Consider the following 14,191-nt stretch of genomic DNA (forward strand, 5'->3'; position numbering starts at 1 on the left):
AGAGAAAAAAAATCATATTAACACACATCATCTTCAGTCCTTGTAAATTCGAGTTGCTTATGGCAGTGAGCTTCTGGTAGGCTGCAGAGATTAATGCCTGTAGAGATTAAACTTTCATGTAAACACTTTGAAATCCAGGTCAAAAACATTTTTGTCATGTGCCAATACATGAAATCTGCACTAAGTATCTTTGAATTTATCCAAACTGCAGTTACTTTTATATATATATATATATATATATATATATATATATATATATATATATTCTATTCTATTCTACAGTCATTTAGCAGACGCTTTTATCCAAAGCGACTTACATGAGTCGCTTTGTCTGAGTGAGAAGAACAGAAGCACAAAATCAAACAGTAGAGGACATCGTAGGAAGATGCCAGTGGACTTGGATGCAGATCCTTGCATGAAGTGCTACAGGCTTTTTTTTTTTTTTTTTTTTGCTTTTTTTTTTTTTTTTTTTTTGTTTACTCCCTTCCCACCATATAATATCACCTATGTTACAATACAAAGAATTAATATCATAAAGTTTGTTGCAAAGAACTGAGCTAAGTTCTCCAACTTTCCAATAAATACAGCTATACTAAGTGTTGAAGTGCTCCTTGAAGAGCTGAGTCTTCATCTTGCTCTTAAAAGTAGACAGGGACTCTGCAGAGTGGACAGAGTTTGGGAGATCATTCCACCATCGTGGCACAACAGAGGAAAAGAGTCTGGCTAGTGATTTAGTCCCACGTTGTGGTGCTAACATGAGGCGTCTTTCACTGGTGGAACATATATATATATATATATATATATATATATATATATATATTACACACACACACCAATCCCCCCCCATATATATAGTACATTGTTTTCTCTGTTGCTTGGCATTATCTTTATTCCATTTTTATGATGAGCAGACTTTAAATTGCCTGGAAAAATGAAGCATTAATATTTTGGTTTAAAAAGTCTAAATTTGAAAGAATACTCAACTCGCAGGACTTATGACCTTGGTTTATTTATCGCAGCAGTGTTATGTTCAGCAGTTTTCTAAGGAGAATTCAACCCAAGAGTAACATTCAAGGACAAAACCTTTACACTGCTGTTTGGTTCATGTTTTCACTCTGAAACTGTCTTTGTTGACTCCCTCAGGACTGTGCTGATTTTGGGCTGTGAGCTGGGCTTCAAGGATGTAGTGGAGGTGTTATTAAAGCATGGTGCTGACGTGAGGATGGTGGATAGCTTCGGTCATGATGCGTTTCATTACGCTCGCCTCACCAAGAACCCAGATCTCATTACTATTGTAAAGAGTTACTTGGACAGAGCCACCCGAGGTCAGAACAGCCTTTTCTTTAGTACAAAGTACATTTAACGTAGAATACCGCTGAAAACGTTTAATTATTAAAGGAAAAGATACTGAGATTTATCTCAAATGTAATGACTTGAGCAGCCTGTGTGACTAGCGGGGGCCCTTCAGTCTGAGTGTTGTAAAATCTAAACAGTCTTTATGTTTCAGTTTAGAAGCTAATTCATATGCAAGGTTTACGTTTACAAGGGGGGGTTAATGGCTGTAAAGAATGAAATTTTTGTTGGATTATTTCTCCAGTTTTGATTTCGGTAAATGATAACCATACCTCCATTATGTATCCAGCCACAGTATTAACTTGTTTTTTTTAATATCCAGATTCTCTGATAGTATTTTGCCTTACCTTTCTGAATATTTACCCCCTCCATGTTATCAGGGAACAATGTTCAGTAAACATACCTGTTGTCAAATCTTGATCACAGATGGGAAGCAAATGATTTTTTTTTCCTTGTTACAGATAGAGAGGCTGCAAAAACTGAGCAATGGAAACGGCAGGTAATTCCGCTTCTTCATACAATCATTCACATTTTACTTTATGCAGCATGTTGAAAGAACCAAAGGACATTTATTTCTGGATCCATTTAGTTTATTTAAACCTTTTGTTAAGAATGACTGTAAACTATTTCTTTCATCACAGTGGAAGTAACATACATTTGTCGCTACACATTCAGAAAGGACTTAAATCCCTGTGTTTTTCAGAAGTTTGACATTGTACATAATTGCTTTTGACTTAGACTCGCTGCTCCTGGTCTGTTATGCATGACTGCCATCTAGTGGTCACAACTGAGAATGTCCCAAATGGTTTTGCTGCCAGTGCTTATGTTATGCATTAAAAACATGGTTGAAAACTGAAAGAAAAACTAATTATCTTCTCTCTAGCATTCAGTGGAGAGATCAGAAGCCGCCGAGGTTAACAGAAGGGATCTGATCATACATGTAAGTCTCTTTATAACACCAAACATGAGTTTATTTTGCTTTATCAATACTCTGCAAGGTGTTCAGTATTCATAATATACAAAATATATATGTATAAATTCACAATTCAAAGTCAGTATGAAGAAATAAATACATGTTGATGAAGTTTGATTGGATTTGATGATTATCTGAAGTGTGCTTGGTTTAAAGTGTTGATGCATGTGTTTTAGGATTTTGAAAGACAGAATGAGATCCTTCAGGAGAATCTCCGAAAGTATCACCAGGAGCAAAAAGTTCTGGTAGATAAGGTCAAGATGCTGCAGCAGCAACTCACACAGGTGACTCTTGGTTGATAAATGTTGTATAAGAGAGATGATGCATCTAAGCAGTAATGTTTGTGTAATGTGATGGACTGATGGTCTGCTGAGGTAGTGAAGCTAAAAAAGTGACTGCTTTTTCTAACGGATTCAGGAACAGGTTTTGATACTGATTGCATTTAAATTGTGTATAAAATATTTATTGTAATATTTAAAATGCTGTACGTAGGAAACACGGCAAATTCCTCACTACAAGTTGCCAGAACATTTTTTAACGCTTTAATCAAATGAATTAGCTGGTTAATTGTTAGTTATTAAACTCTTAATATGCTGTTTGTGTCATTATTTTCACATGCAGGAAAAAGTTGCTGTTGAAGATGCCCAGAAAGAGGTATGAAACACACAGTCTCAGAGAAAGTTGGGTTTTTTTTTTTCACTTTTTCTGCTTCCACAATATGTTAGCAGTTTTGTGTGTGTAAAAAAAAAAAAAATGTGAACACAAATTGTTTTAATCAATTTTGCGACTCATAAAAATGCCAACTGTAAAGCAATGAATAAATAAATGATTTCTGGCCTGATTTAATTTATTTGTTGAAGACCAAAACAAAGCAATTCATATCAAGTTTTGATATGTGGTCAATTAATATGTTTGTTTGTTTTTTTTCACAAACATTTCTCAAATTGTAACAAGCCAGGTTTTAATGTATTTTTTGTAATCTAAATTAAATTGAAACATAAATAATTCTAAAAAAAAAAGTTCGGAATATTGAAAATGTAAAAAGTTAATTTAGTATTGTATGTGGGACTTTTAAGTTGATTCGTGCAATAGTTATTCCTTTATCTAAAACTATATATGTATATTTAAAAAAAAACATTAAAAAGTTGTACATGTGCGTTTTAAAGTTGAAAGTCAAATTAAGTGCACAATATAAAAAGTTATAATGGATGTTAAGAAGAGTGACTCTTTGTAAGTAGAGAATTTACTTTTATGATTCAATAGATTAACGGTCCTGGAAGTGAGCACAGATCTACATTATATTATCATCAAACATAAACTATTTATTCCCCAAAAGGAAATAATAATTATCTGTAATTATTTTTTGACATGTTTTGACATGTTTATTTGAAAAGCTTTGATGACTGTTGTCCGACTTATTGGTGTCTTTTCCTTTTTTTTTTAAAGAAAGAGCAGCTGAAGTTGTTACTCAGTGCAAAAGAAAGAGAGGAAGGAAGTCGAGGACCAGAGACCGTCAAAGTCCAGCTCCGGAGCGTTCTGGTTAGTCACCTGATTCACATCTAAACATAAAAATATTTCAAGTTTGACTCCAAAGTATTTGTAGTATGACTTCAAGGCTTTGCAGAGTTAAATAACTTATTTTAGCTGTACAATATTAACTGGCAAATTATAGTTACTAAAAGAAAGATACTAAATTAAGAAGATTTTACTGTAAATATTCTGTGATAAATTCATTTTCTTAAAGACATAATAAAAAATAAAAAAAATCATTGATGACTTTGTGTTGACAGGGGGAATACTCCGGCCAGTCTGTTATCAAAGGTGAGTCGTCCTTTTGTTGTATTGATTGTTACTTGGATGGTTTAATTGTTACAGTTTTGTGATTTTTGTCCTGCAGGTAAAGAAAACATTTTAGTCAAGCAAGCTCACAGCCTGGATTCAGATCAGGTAAGTTTCCACTTCATTTCTAAATTAGATTTGATTTGTACATTTTTAAAGTGTTTTCAGGAGGACTTTATAGTCCACTAAACACACTGTGTTTTTCTTTTTTTTTATTTAGTTTATTTGAAAGGGACAATATACATCAGCATTAATAACAAAGAAAATATGCCTAGCACCAGATTATAGCTCTCAGAACTAATTTCCATCTGGAGTCCCTGGACTAACAAGACACACAAACATGAAGTAAACACAAAACAATGCAAAAAGATACAAAAGTTTCATATTTCATTATAAACAGTAAAAATGACCATGGTAAAAAGTGCATCTGTGGACTGTAACTATCACAGTGCACTGTCAAACCCCAGTCCCCTGTGGAGTGCACTTTTTTGTTTCTGTACAGAATGTTTTTACATTTTTGCATAATTTGAGTTCTGCAGGAAGTTTATTCCATTCTGTTATTGTTTTAAATGAAAATGCTGATTGTCCAAACGCTGTTTTTGTTTTTTGTATAGCACATTGCCCAGCAGTCGTTGATCCTGTCGTTCTAATCAATTTTTCAAATGTTAATGTACAAAACATTTCGATAGGTGGAGGTGCCATATTGTGAATTATTTTAAAAAGCAGACGTACTACTAGACGTAGAAACTCGTAAACACAATTACCTTTGAAGTAATCAATCACAGGACATGTGAAAGTTGACCTCATAGAAACTAAAATGAACCAATAAACAAAACAAAACAAATAAACTGTTGCTTTGAGGAAAGTGGCTGATTTTCTAGAAAGGTGTGCTAATTATAATAATATGTAGACACAAGTTGTATCAATGTTTTTTATTCTATCTTTGCAGACGCTCCAGAATCCTGCGGTGTCACGTTCAGTACCCAGACCTCCGGAGAGGAGTCACAGCACAGCGGGCTGGGACCTCTCTGGTGAAGTGGAGGTACTTCGACATGAGCTTGATGTAGTTCAGAGAAGACAACAGGCTGCAGAGGAGGAGACGGCACGGCTTCAGTCTGCACTGAACCGCAAAAACCGAGAGTACCAGGAGCTGGTTCAGAACCGAGACACCATTCAGAAACAGGCTGACCAGCAGGTTCAGGTTCTGGAGGATGCCTTAGGGGATGTTCAGAAGAGGATGCTGGATTCTGAGTGTAAAGTCAAACAGCTGCAAGCCCATGTAGTTGCTGTGAAAGAACACTTAGGAGGGCAGGGAGCAGAAGAACTGCGCGCCCAGCTCCAGGATGTCAAGGCCAAGTATGAAGGTGCTTCAGCCGAAGTGGGACGTGTTCGCAACCGACTCAAACAGAGCGAGAAAGCTTTAGAGGAATACAAGAGCAGCGAGAGTCAGCTGGCGGCAGAGACAGAGAAGCTGAACAAAGATCTGGGAGCACTGACCGCGGAGCGTGACGAACTTGCAGAAACTCTTTTAGAGGTGAAAAACCAACTGAAAGAAGCGCAGACTAAACATGGCAACACCGTACCAGCTGAGAAGTTTGACAACATGAAAAGCCTGTTGACCAACGCGGTTGATGAGAAGGAACGGCAGCTTGCTGAGCTGAGGGAGGACTACGATCGGGTCCTGGAAGAGGTGGCGGATCTCCATCGGAAGTTAGACAGTCCTTCATCCCAGGGAGGATCCGGTCTAATAACCGCCGATGAGCATCAGAGGATGCGGGTGGCTCTGGAAGAACAGAATGCCTCACTGAAAAGGAAGCTGATGGATGTCACGACCAAGAGCCAGGATCTTATTCAGGAGCTGGAGGAGAGTGAGGAGGAGAGGGACGTGTTGCGAGAGCAGCTGGATGAGCTCAACAGCAGGGTTGTAAATTACTTCATACCCATAAAAGACCACGAGGACATTCAGAAGAACATGGCGATGGCTCTGGAAGAACTTAAAGACGAACTAAAGGAAGCCAGGGATCGTTATGTAAAAGCTGAGGAACAGGTCCATCAGCTTCAGACTGAGAGGACCTCGCTGCAGGAGGATGTCGGCAGTCTCCAAGGTGTCCGTGACACGCATCAGAGGGAAACGGACTCTCTTAAGTCCCAGAATGCCGACCTAATGAGGAAACTCGAGCTTGTAGAGAAGAGATGTGAAGAGAGAGATGAAGAATGTGAGCAGCTGACTGTCCAGAACCGGACTCTGAAACAGAGTCTGGAGGAACAATATGTTCCAAGACAGCAGCTTGAGCAAGTGAAGAGGGAGCTTAGCGCCACCTTAGAAAGTGCGAAAGCAGATAGGTTGAAGTTGGAGATCAAGGCCAAAGAAAGTGAGGAGGAACTGAAGAACGTGAAGGAAGGAAATAAAAAGTTGAAAGACCAACTGGAAAATGTTTTGCTGGAGATGAAAAAAGACTACATAAGCATGGAAGACCACAGAGCTGCCACAGAAAAGCTGAATGCTACTGTGGTTGTGGCAGAAAACAGAGCAAATGAAGCATCAGCAATGCGTGCGCTGGCTCAGGAGGAAATGGCAAAGCTCACGCAAGAACTGGAAGCCCAGAAGAAAGAACTCGACACCATACAAGATGCCATTCAGTCCAAGTTTGTCCCGCTAACCACAGCCGAGGCTAAAGAAACCTCTTACAGTGCTCAGGTGAAGCAGCTGACGGAGAAGCTGCTGGAAATGGAACAGAAGTATAACGAAGAGAGGTCTGCCAGAGTGAGCCACGAACAGGAGAAAGAGAAACTAAGAGCTGATATGGAAGCCATTCAGCTGAAATTAAACACAGTACTGGTTACCAGTGAAAAGCACACATACATCGAGGAAGAGTTTAGGAATAAAGAGAAGGAATTTGCCCAGGAGCTGGTCAACTTAGAGCAGCAGAACCAGGAGTTAACACAGCAGAAAGCTGAGCTTCAAGACCAGAATGCTCTCTGCAACACTCAGATCCTGAATCTCCAGGAGCGTCTGAAATCAGAGTTGATCCGGATAGCGACATATGACACAGAGCTCAAGACCCTCCATGATACCATGCAGCAAGTTCAGGCTGATTGCAAGAAAGCAAGAGAGGCGCAGCATGAGGATGCCCAGAGGGTCTGTGCCTTACAGAAAGAACTTCAGGAACACCGCCATGATCAGGCTTCCCAGCTGCAGCAACTTGCCAAGACCAAGGAAGCCTTGGAGGCTGAAGTCGCAAAGCTTCGAACGGCTCTCCGTGAAGAAGAAGAAAACGGCGCCCAGAGGGCTGAAGACGTATCCGCCCTGCAGTCTGAGCTCCTTCAAGCCACCCAAGCTCTGGAAGAGACTCACTGTAAAGAAGACCAAATGAACCAGCTTAAGAAGGAGAAGCAGCAGCTGGAGGAGGAGGTTGCCAACCTGAGCAACAAGCTGCAGAGCTTAGGGAAAGAAAGTGAAGAGGCACGTCAGGAGGCAACACAAGCCAGGGAGGGCGAGAGCAGAGCCAGGACCGAGATGGAAGCCGTCCAGGAGAAGGGACGCGCCATCGAGAGGGAAATCAGAGAGCTGAAAGAGAGGTACGATGAGTCGCTCGGCACCATCTGTGATCTTCAGAGGAGGATTCAGACATCAGCTCAGCAGACTGAAGCCAAAGACAAGAAGGTAGAAAAATATTTGTTGTTTTGTTTGGTTTTTGTGAATGATACCAATATTATTTCAAATGTTAAAATACAGGTAGTGTCTGTGTTACATGTTTTTCAGAGATAATAAAATGTGATGTTTCAGATTACAGAGTTACTCACGGATGTGGAGCGATTGAAACAGGCACTGAACGGTCTGTCTCAGCTGGCATACACAAGCAATGCACCAAATAAACGACAGATGCAGCACATTGATACTCTTCAAGCCCAGATCAAGAGCCTACAGCAGCAGCTGGCTGTGAGTGGACATCATGTACTCCTACATTTTATATAAAGGGTTATAAAGATGACCAAAACATACATTTACTACTTTAAGTAATTTATACAGCCCTGTGATGGGCTGGCGACCGGTCCAGGGTGTACCCTACCACTCACCTAGTGATAGCTGGAATAGACGTCAGCTTCTTCTCGACCCTTAGTTGGAGCAAGCGATTAAGAAAATGGATGAATGGAAGTAATTTATTCAAAGTAGTGTCAGTGATTACGTGTGAAATAATGCAAGCTGTCTCAAGACTGAACTGCAAACCCGACAGTCTAACCAACAGATTACAAAAATTAGTGCTGATATTCAGGTTTAGGGAAGGTTTATGGTAATGTCATGCTTAAATTCAGTGACTGCATCATAGCATCGACTTTATTTGCCGCTTTTTCAGACATCAAAGTAACGCCATGTCTTTCATGTTTCCTTTCTTTCTCCTCGATAAGGATGCTGAGAGGCAACACCGAGAGGTGGTTTCAATTTATCGCACTCATCTCCTGAGTGCAGCACAGGCAAGTTCATCTCTTCAGTCTGTCTTCAGTGAGCTGTCTGGTTGTCTTTCTTAAACTCTGCACATTGTCTGCTAAGAAGTTGTCCTCATTCCTCAAAATACTCAAGATTAAAAACTTATAGGTTTTTTTTTTTTTAGACATTTTACTGTAGGCGATGTGAAACACAAGAAGTGTTTTTCTGAACTGCAAACTTGCCCATGTTTTGTTTTGGACAAGTAATTGATAAACACTTTGGTTATATTTTATTTCATTTTCACATGAGTGGTGAAAATGTATGTTGCATGTACAACATCAAATTCAACCAGTTAAAAGTGAGTCAAGCAGGCGTAAGTCTGCTTTCTGAGTTTGCCACATTGTGATAAAATGTTATTAACGCCTTATTCAAGCATCGTAATGAAAACATTTGTCATGAAGAAAATGTAGACATTCTGTGTTCTCTGCTCTTAGACAGCAGGAGACTTAGACTGCAGATGGTGATTAACAGATCTCTGATCAGCCAGGGGTGTCAAACTCCAGTCGTTGAGGGCCAGTATCCAACAGGTGTTTGTTGTTTCCCTCTACCAACACAGCTGATTTAAGTCAAATGGATCCAGCAGCTTCTTGTCAACCTGTTTATGAATTTTGGTCAGGTGTGTTGGAGCATGGAGACGACAAAAACCTGCAGGATACCGGCTCTCGAGGACTGGAGTCTGACACATGTGGCTTAAAGGGACCAGACTAGCAGATCAAACATAGTTGATTTTAACCAAACCAAGTTACTTGGTTGTGAAACCACAGATGTACTCCTCAGATAATAAATATCTCAGTCACCTTCCAGCTTCATGCAAAGTTATTAACATTTTCAAACTGTTTAATTTACAATCTCATGGTGGGTATGCCTTGCAGACAGATCTGTGCAGCATCAGACTTAGTGCAGTAGTCACGGCAGCGTGTCCTTTAATCCCAGCAGGCTCTGGTAAAGATTTGTAAAACTACCAGGTGGAAAATGAGACGGGTGTTAGTGGTGATCCTTAACTCTGTCACTGCACTAAATCCATCCACCAGACATTCCTGATCATAATTACCCCCGAAACTTGGATTCTCTGAGCAAACTGCCTTTTAGATGTTCAGGACTTGAACCACCATGCTCCTCTGCTGGCTCTTTCCAGAGTTAATCCACAGTTTGTTGTAATCTTGAAGATTCACTTCCACAATGAAGGCAGGAGAGTTAGCTAGCTGTAGCTTGGTGGCATAGCTGGATCATCACAGACGTATGTGTTGTAGACGACTTGCAGTATTTATACCATTCCAGTGTTTAGGTTGGGGCTGACTTTTAATAAGATGGAAGCCTTCATTTATCCCAAATGGGGAAAATTCCAGTTGTTAGAGAAGCAAATACAAAGTTTTTAAAAAATGGATATGGTTTCTTTATATCTTTTTAGCTACTTTTTTTTTTAGCTGTTTCTGTCACAAAAAAAAAATGGTTCACAATTTTTTTTTTTTTTTTTTTTACCCTTTTCTGGCTTTAATTGTGCTTTTAATTATTTTAATATAATTTATGATTTTATTGTGATTTTGTTATTTGTATTTTCTTTTATGCTTTTTTCCTGTAATGCTTTTAATGTTTCATGTAAAGCACTTTGAATTGTCTTGTACATGAAAGGTGCTATACAAATAAACTTGCCTTGCCTTGAGTGGCTCGGCAAACAGAAGAAACATGTTGCTGAACACAAAGCCTTTTTATCAAACCATGTTTGTACTTTTATCAAGATTAACCATGTTGGAAAATAAGCTGTTACATCTTTATTAACATTCAGATACTAAAAGTGGTTTGTTACACTGGTTTTGTGTGATCATCAACGTATGAATCCTCTTAAATATATGAATCATCAGGAAACGCAAAACCAGCAAATGTATGTAAGAAGTGTGATGCAGGATGCGTAACCGAAGCTCATTTCTGATGTTTCCCTCCTAGGGCCACATGGATGAGGACGTCCAGGCCGCATTACTACAGATTATCCGCATGAGACAGGAGTTTGTGTGTTAAATCTTCAAAACACCTGCTGACTCAAATTCACCTTTGTCACAACCTTCCATCTGAAGTGTCCCTGCTGTGGCCCCTGGGGGTGCCCAGTTTGTGTGAGAGAGTGTCTGTGTGTGTGTGTGTTGGTCAACAAGTTCTCCCAAAATGATGTTCGAAATGCATTTTATTGCTGCATTTTTATTCTCTGACATTTAAGTCTGAGTACTTTTGGTACAAGATGAATAACTGCAGCTTTTAACGATACAAACGTTTTTTGTTTTTTGTTTTTTTTCCAGTTCGTGTTGCAAACTGATCAGTAAAAAAATGCATCTTCTACTAACTTTATCTCAGACGTAAATGTCAAGTCTTTTCTAACTGTTTCAAATTTGTGTTTTATGCAACTTTGACCCATTATTTTCAGTAACGGGGAAGTTATTTGAAATATGGGATTCTTCCATAGACACACTCCTGAACTGTAACCTGGACATGAACAGCCAGACCATTTAATCACATTCCCACCAGACAGTCGGTGCTCACGACACATTTTTTCACATTTAACTGCAACATTTGCTAGAAAACTAAAGGGCAGGTTCATATCTTTTCATCTCCGTACCATGTGTACACTGAAGGACTTTCTGGGTGTAATTATTCCTCCTGACAAAAACTGTGACCAGTTGAATTTGCAAAAACAGGTAGAAATTCATGTAATTATTAGTACACAGAAAAATACTGCGAAAGTATTAATATGACTATTAGAAATTGTGCATTAATTGAGCTAAAATAAATGAAGGCAGCCAGTTTGTTGTTGTGATAAACTAACTGCTTCTGCTGTGATACCAAAATCTTTCTTTCAATTCTGGATTGATGACATCTGATTAGTCATAAATAATATAACTGAATAAATTGTTTGCATTTAGTTCTTTATTGTAGGGAATAAACCCAGATTTTAAAATGCTTCAGCATGATGAGTGAACTCTTAGTATGTTGAGACTTTAACGTAAAGATGTTGAGTGAAGTTTGCAGTAGAGAAGCTGCCACGTTTTACTCACATCTGTACATTTCTTTATGATTTCCTGGTGCAATGGGAGGAAACTGTGGTAAAATCTCTGCAGCTTCAGGAAATACCGTTACCAGATTGGTAATCTGGTAACGGTAAGAAATTAGTTTTCTTAAATGCATGGATTTTTAAAAACTAATTTTATCTCCCATTTCTTCCTGGAATTGCTTCACAGACTAGTTCTTCAGTCTGTCAGAAGTGACAGCTGCAGATGAATCCGTCAGTGCACACATGGGTTTGTGAAAAACAGTGTGAGGATAAACATTTAAGAAAAATATAAATCCATCCTCTAACCTTTTTCATGTCAGTTGTTAAACTTTTGCTATTTTCTGTGAATCAGGCTAACATTGTGGCGCAGTTATCATGTTATAAAGGTCCAAACTTGTCCATTACCAAAGACCTGATCCAAAACTTCAACCTACTTGCCGTTTTGTAGGTGGCAGGTTACACAAGTCTGTCCATTAACCATGCTTTATTTGAGTCAGTGGAGATCTCTTGCAGTGACACTAAAGTTTGCAGTGGAGCGTCATCTTTTCTTTTTTAAACCAGAGTGCCCTCTAGTGGTGAGACTTGGCAGGCCAAGTTAATAGACATAATAATCACTGACCCAGAGGTAGGCCGTTGTTTCCGACAGCTGTTCTTACTGCTCTCAAAAAGTAAGGGGAAATTATTTAAAAAGTGTTAATATCATCTTTTTATATCTATTGTTTCCCTAACTATTAAAACCTGACCTCTTTAAGATGGCTGTATACGGCAGTTGTCTTTAAGCAACGTGTGCGTTCCTCTGGGCCAGCTCTGTGTGACTCCTGATGGTGTAGTGTTGTGTTGTGATTGTTGAGCAAGTCTCATACCTTTACACTGATTGTATTTTCATAGCTTTGTACTATTTTAATTACTGTACGACAGTGTGACAAATCTGATATTCAGCAGGTCTGGAAGTAAAGCGGCACATAACATGTTTAGGGTAACGTCTCCCGGAGAACCCGTTTAAGTACTAAATAAATCCAGTATATTTATATGAAAAATATTTACTCCCCTTCTAACAATTAATTATTCGAAGCACTCCTGTCTTCAACTTTCTGCCGTCTGGCCACAACCTTCCAGTTTGGACAGCAGCACCTTTTCCATTTTCTGCAGATTAAAATGATTAACATTAATGTTTTGGGATATTGTTCTCTCTTAGCTGTTAAAAGACAACAAACTGAATCCAGTTTAATGTCTAAACAAGTGTACTGTTTAACCAACATGTTATAACTGGATGTTTTTCTTTGGTAACAAGTTGTGTTTGTTAATCAGTCATACAAAATAAATAAAAGTGCCTAACATAGAAAACTACATAATTCTTCCTGTGTGTTTTCCCGTCATATCCTGAAAGCCTGCTTCAATCAGCCTCCTGCTGTGAGGAAGGGGATCTGCACAAACACTGACGTTTAATGCAGTTGTGGTTATTTAACACAGGGTTGTATTTTTAATTTGTCTTTTGTTTTCTTTTTAATATTTTTCATCACTCGGATGTTGCGGTGGCTTTGTTGGAAAAAATGTTCCCAAATATCTGTTCACCAAATGGGAAGCTGTTTGATGAGACGGTGCGATATTTAATCAGCACACAATCTGATCAAACAGCTGGTGATGATGATGATCACTCATTTAGTCATTAATATTTATGAAGACATTTTCAGGGGTTGTAAGTGCTGAGGTCTGTGTGCTTTTGGCTCCAAACACACTCTTGACTTGTGGCTGCAGCTCTGTTCATGTGGTTTCACTTTAAGTACAATCAACCCAGGAATGAGAGCAAGTAGATCTCTGGCACACAAGCGCTCACTTTTATCTTTAAGCCTGTGCCTCTGTTGATTTGTCTGTTGCTCTTTTTCTCTTTTCAAGATTTATTTTTCATTAAAGCTCTTTTCATCAGATGTTGAGACGAGAGGCCATGGCTGTTATCAGTTATTTCACTTTAAATAAAGTCATGCCAAGCGCAGTCGCTGAATGCAGGAGAAGTTTTCATTTAGACACAGTGTGCTTGAATTGGCTCGTCCTTTGAATATAATCAGAAGTATTAATGTTGCCAAAAAATTAAATAAATTAAAAGTTTGAATGAAAGCTAATCCATCTATTGCCCCATTGTGCGTTCAGACACACAAACACGCACACACACTCTCTTAATTGATTCAAGGTTTGTCCTGAGTTTGATTCCTTTCTGGTTTCAAGTCACAGCCCTGTACCACCTCCTCCTCTTTCTCCTTCCTCAGTTTTATGATTCTCTTTTTTTGCGGTCTGCACTGAATAAGCTGTTCTCAGCAATTATGGCAAATACTTTTCAATCTGTTGGTAGATCTCTCTTTAATCTCATTTCCAGGGTCCTAATCAGTCCCATATATCCACTTGTGGCTGCTTGGTTAACCATTGTAACCCCTTTCCCCCACCACAAAGATTAAAAAAAAAAAAAGAAAATTCTCATCTTTATAAAATTCGTTGTCCATAGAGGGATCAGAGC

The 14,191-nt window shown here is 38.8% G+C and overlaps 1 protein-coding gene across 3 annotated transcripts in view; it reads left to right on the forward strand.

The window, feature by feature from the left end:
• uacab (uveal autoantigen with coiled-coil domains and ankyrin repeats b) overlaps positions 1 to 13,621 on the forward strand; it is a 44,117-nt gene extending 30,496 nt beyond the window's left edge. For all 3 annotated transcript variants that reach the window (XM_079240622.1, XM_079240623.1, XM_079240624.1), the window contains 12 exons: positions 1,144 to 1,325; positions 1,815 to 1,852; positions 2,237 to 2,293; positions 2,503 to 2,610; positions 2,948 to 2,980; positions 3,773 to 3,865; positions 4,117 to 4,147; positions 4,224 to 4,273; positions 5,115 to 7,829; positions 7,953 to 8,105; positions 8,573 to 8,638; positions 10,593 to 13,621. In XM_079240622.1, coding sequence (XP_079096748.1) covers positions 1,144 to 1,325; positions 1,815 to 1,852; positions 2,237 to 2,293; positions 2,503 to 2,610; positions 2,948 to 2,980; positions 3,773 to 3,865; positions 4,117 to 4,147; positions 4,224 to 4,273; positions 5,115 to 7,829; positions 7,953 to 8,105; positions 8,573 to 8,638; positions 10,593 to 10,664 — 3,598 coding nt within the window. In that variant the 3' untranslated portion in view covers positions 10,665 to 13,621. The remainder of the gene's footprint in view (positions 1 to 1,143; positions 1,326 to 1,814; positions 1,853 to 2,236; positions 2,294 to 2,502; positions 2,611 to 2,947; positions 2,981 to 3,772; positions 3,866 to 4,116; positions 4,148 to 4,223; positions 4,274 to 5,114; positions 7,830 to 7,952; positions 8,106 to 8,572; positions 8,639 to 10,592) is intronic.
• The last annotated feature ends 570 nt before the right edge of the window (positions 13,622 to 14,191 follow it).

Source organism: Telmatherina bonti (genome assembly GCF_933228915.1).
Source record: "Telmatherina bonti genome assembly, chromosome: 1".
Classification (NCBI taxonomy): Eukaryota; Metazoa; Chordata; class Actinopteri; order Atheriniformes; family Telmatherinidae; genus Telmatherina; species Telmatherina bonti.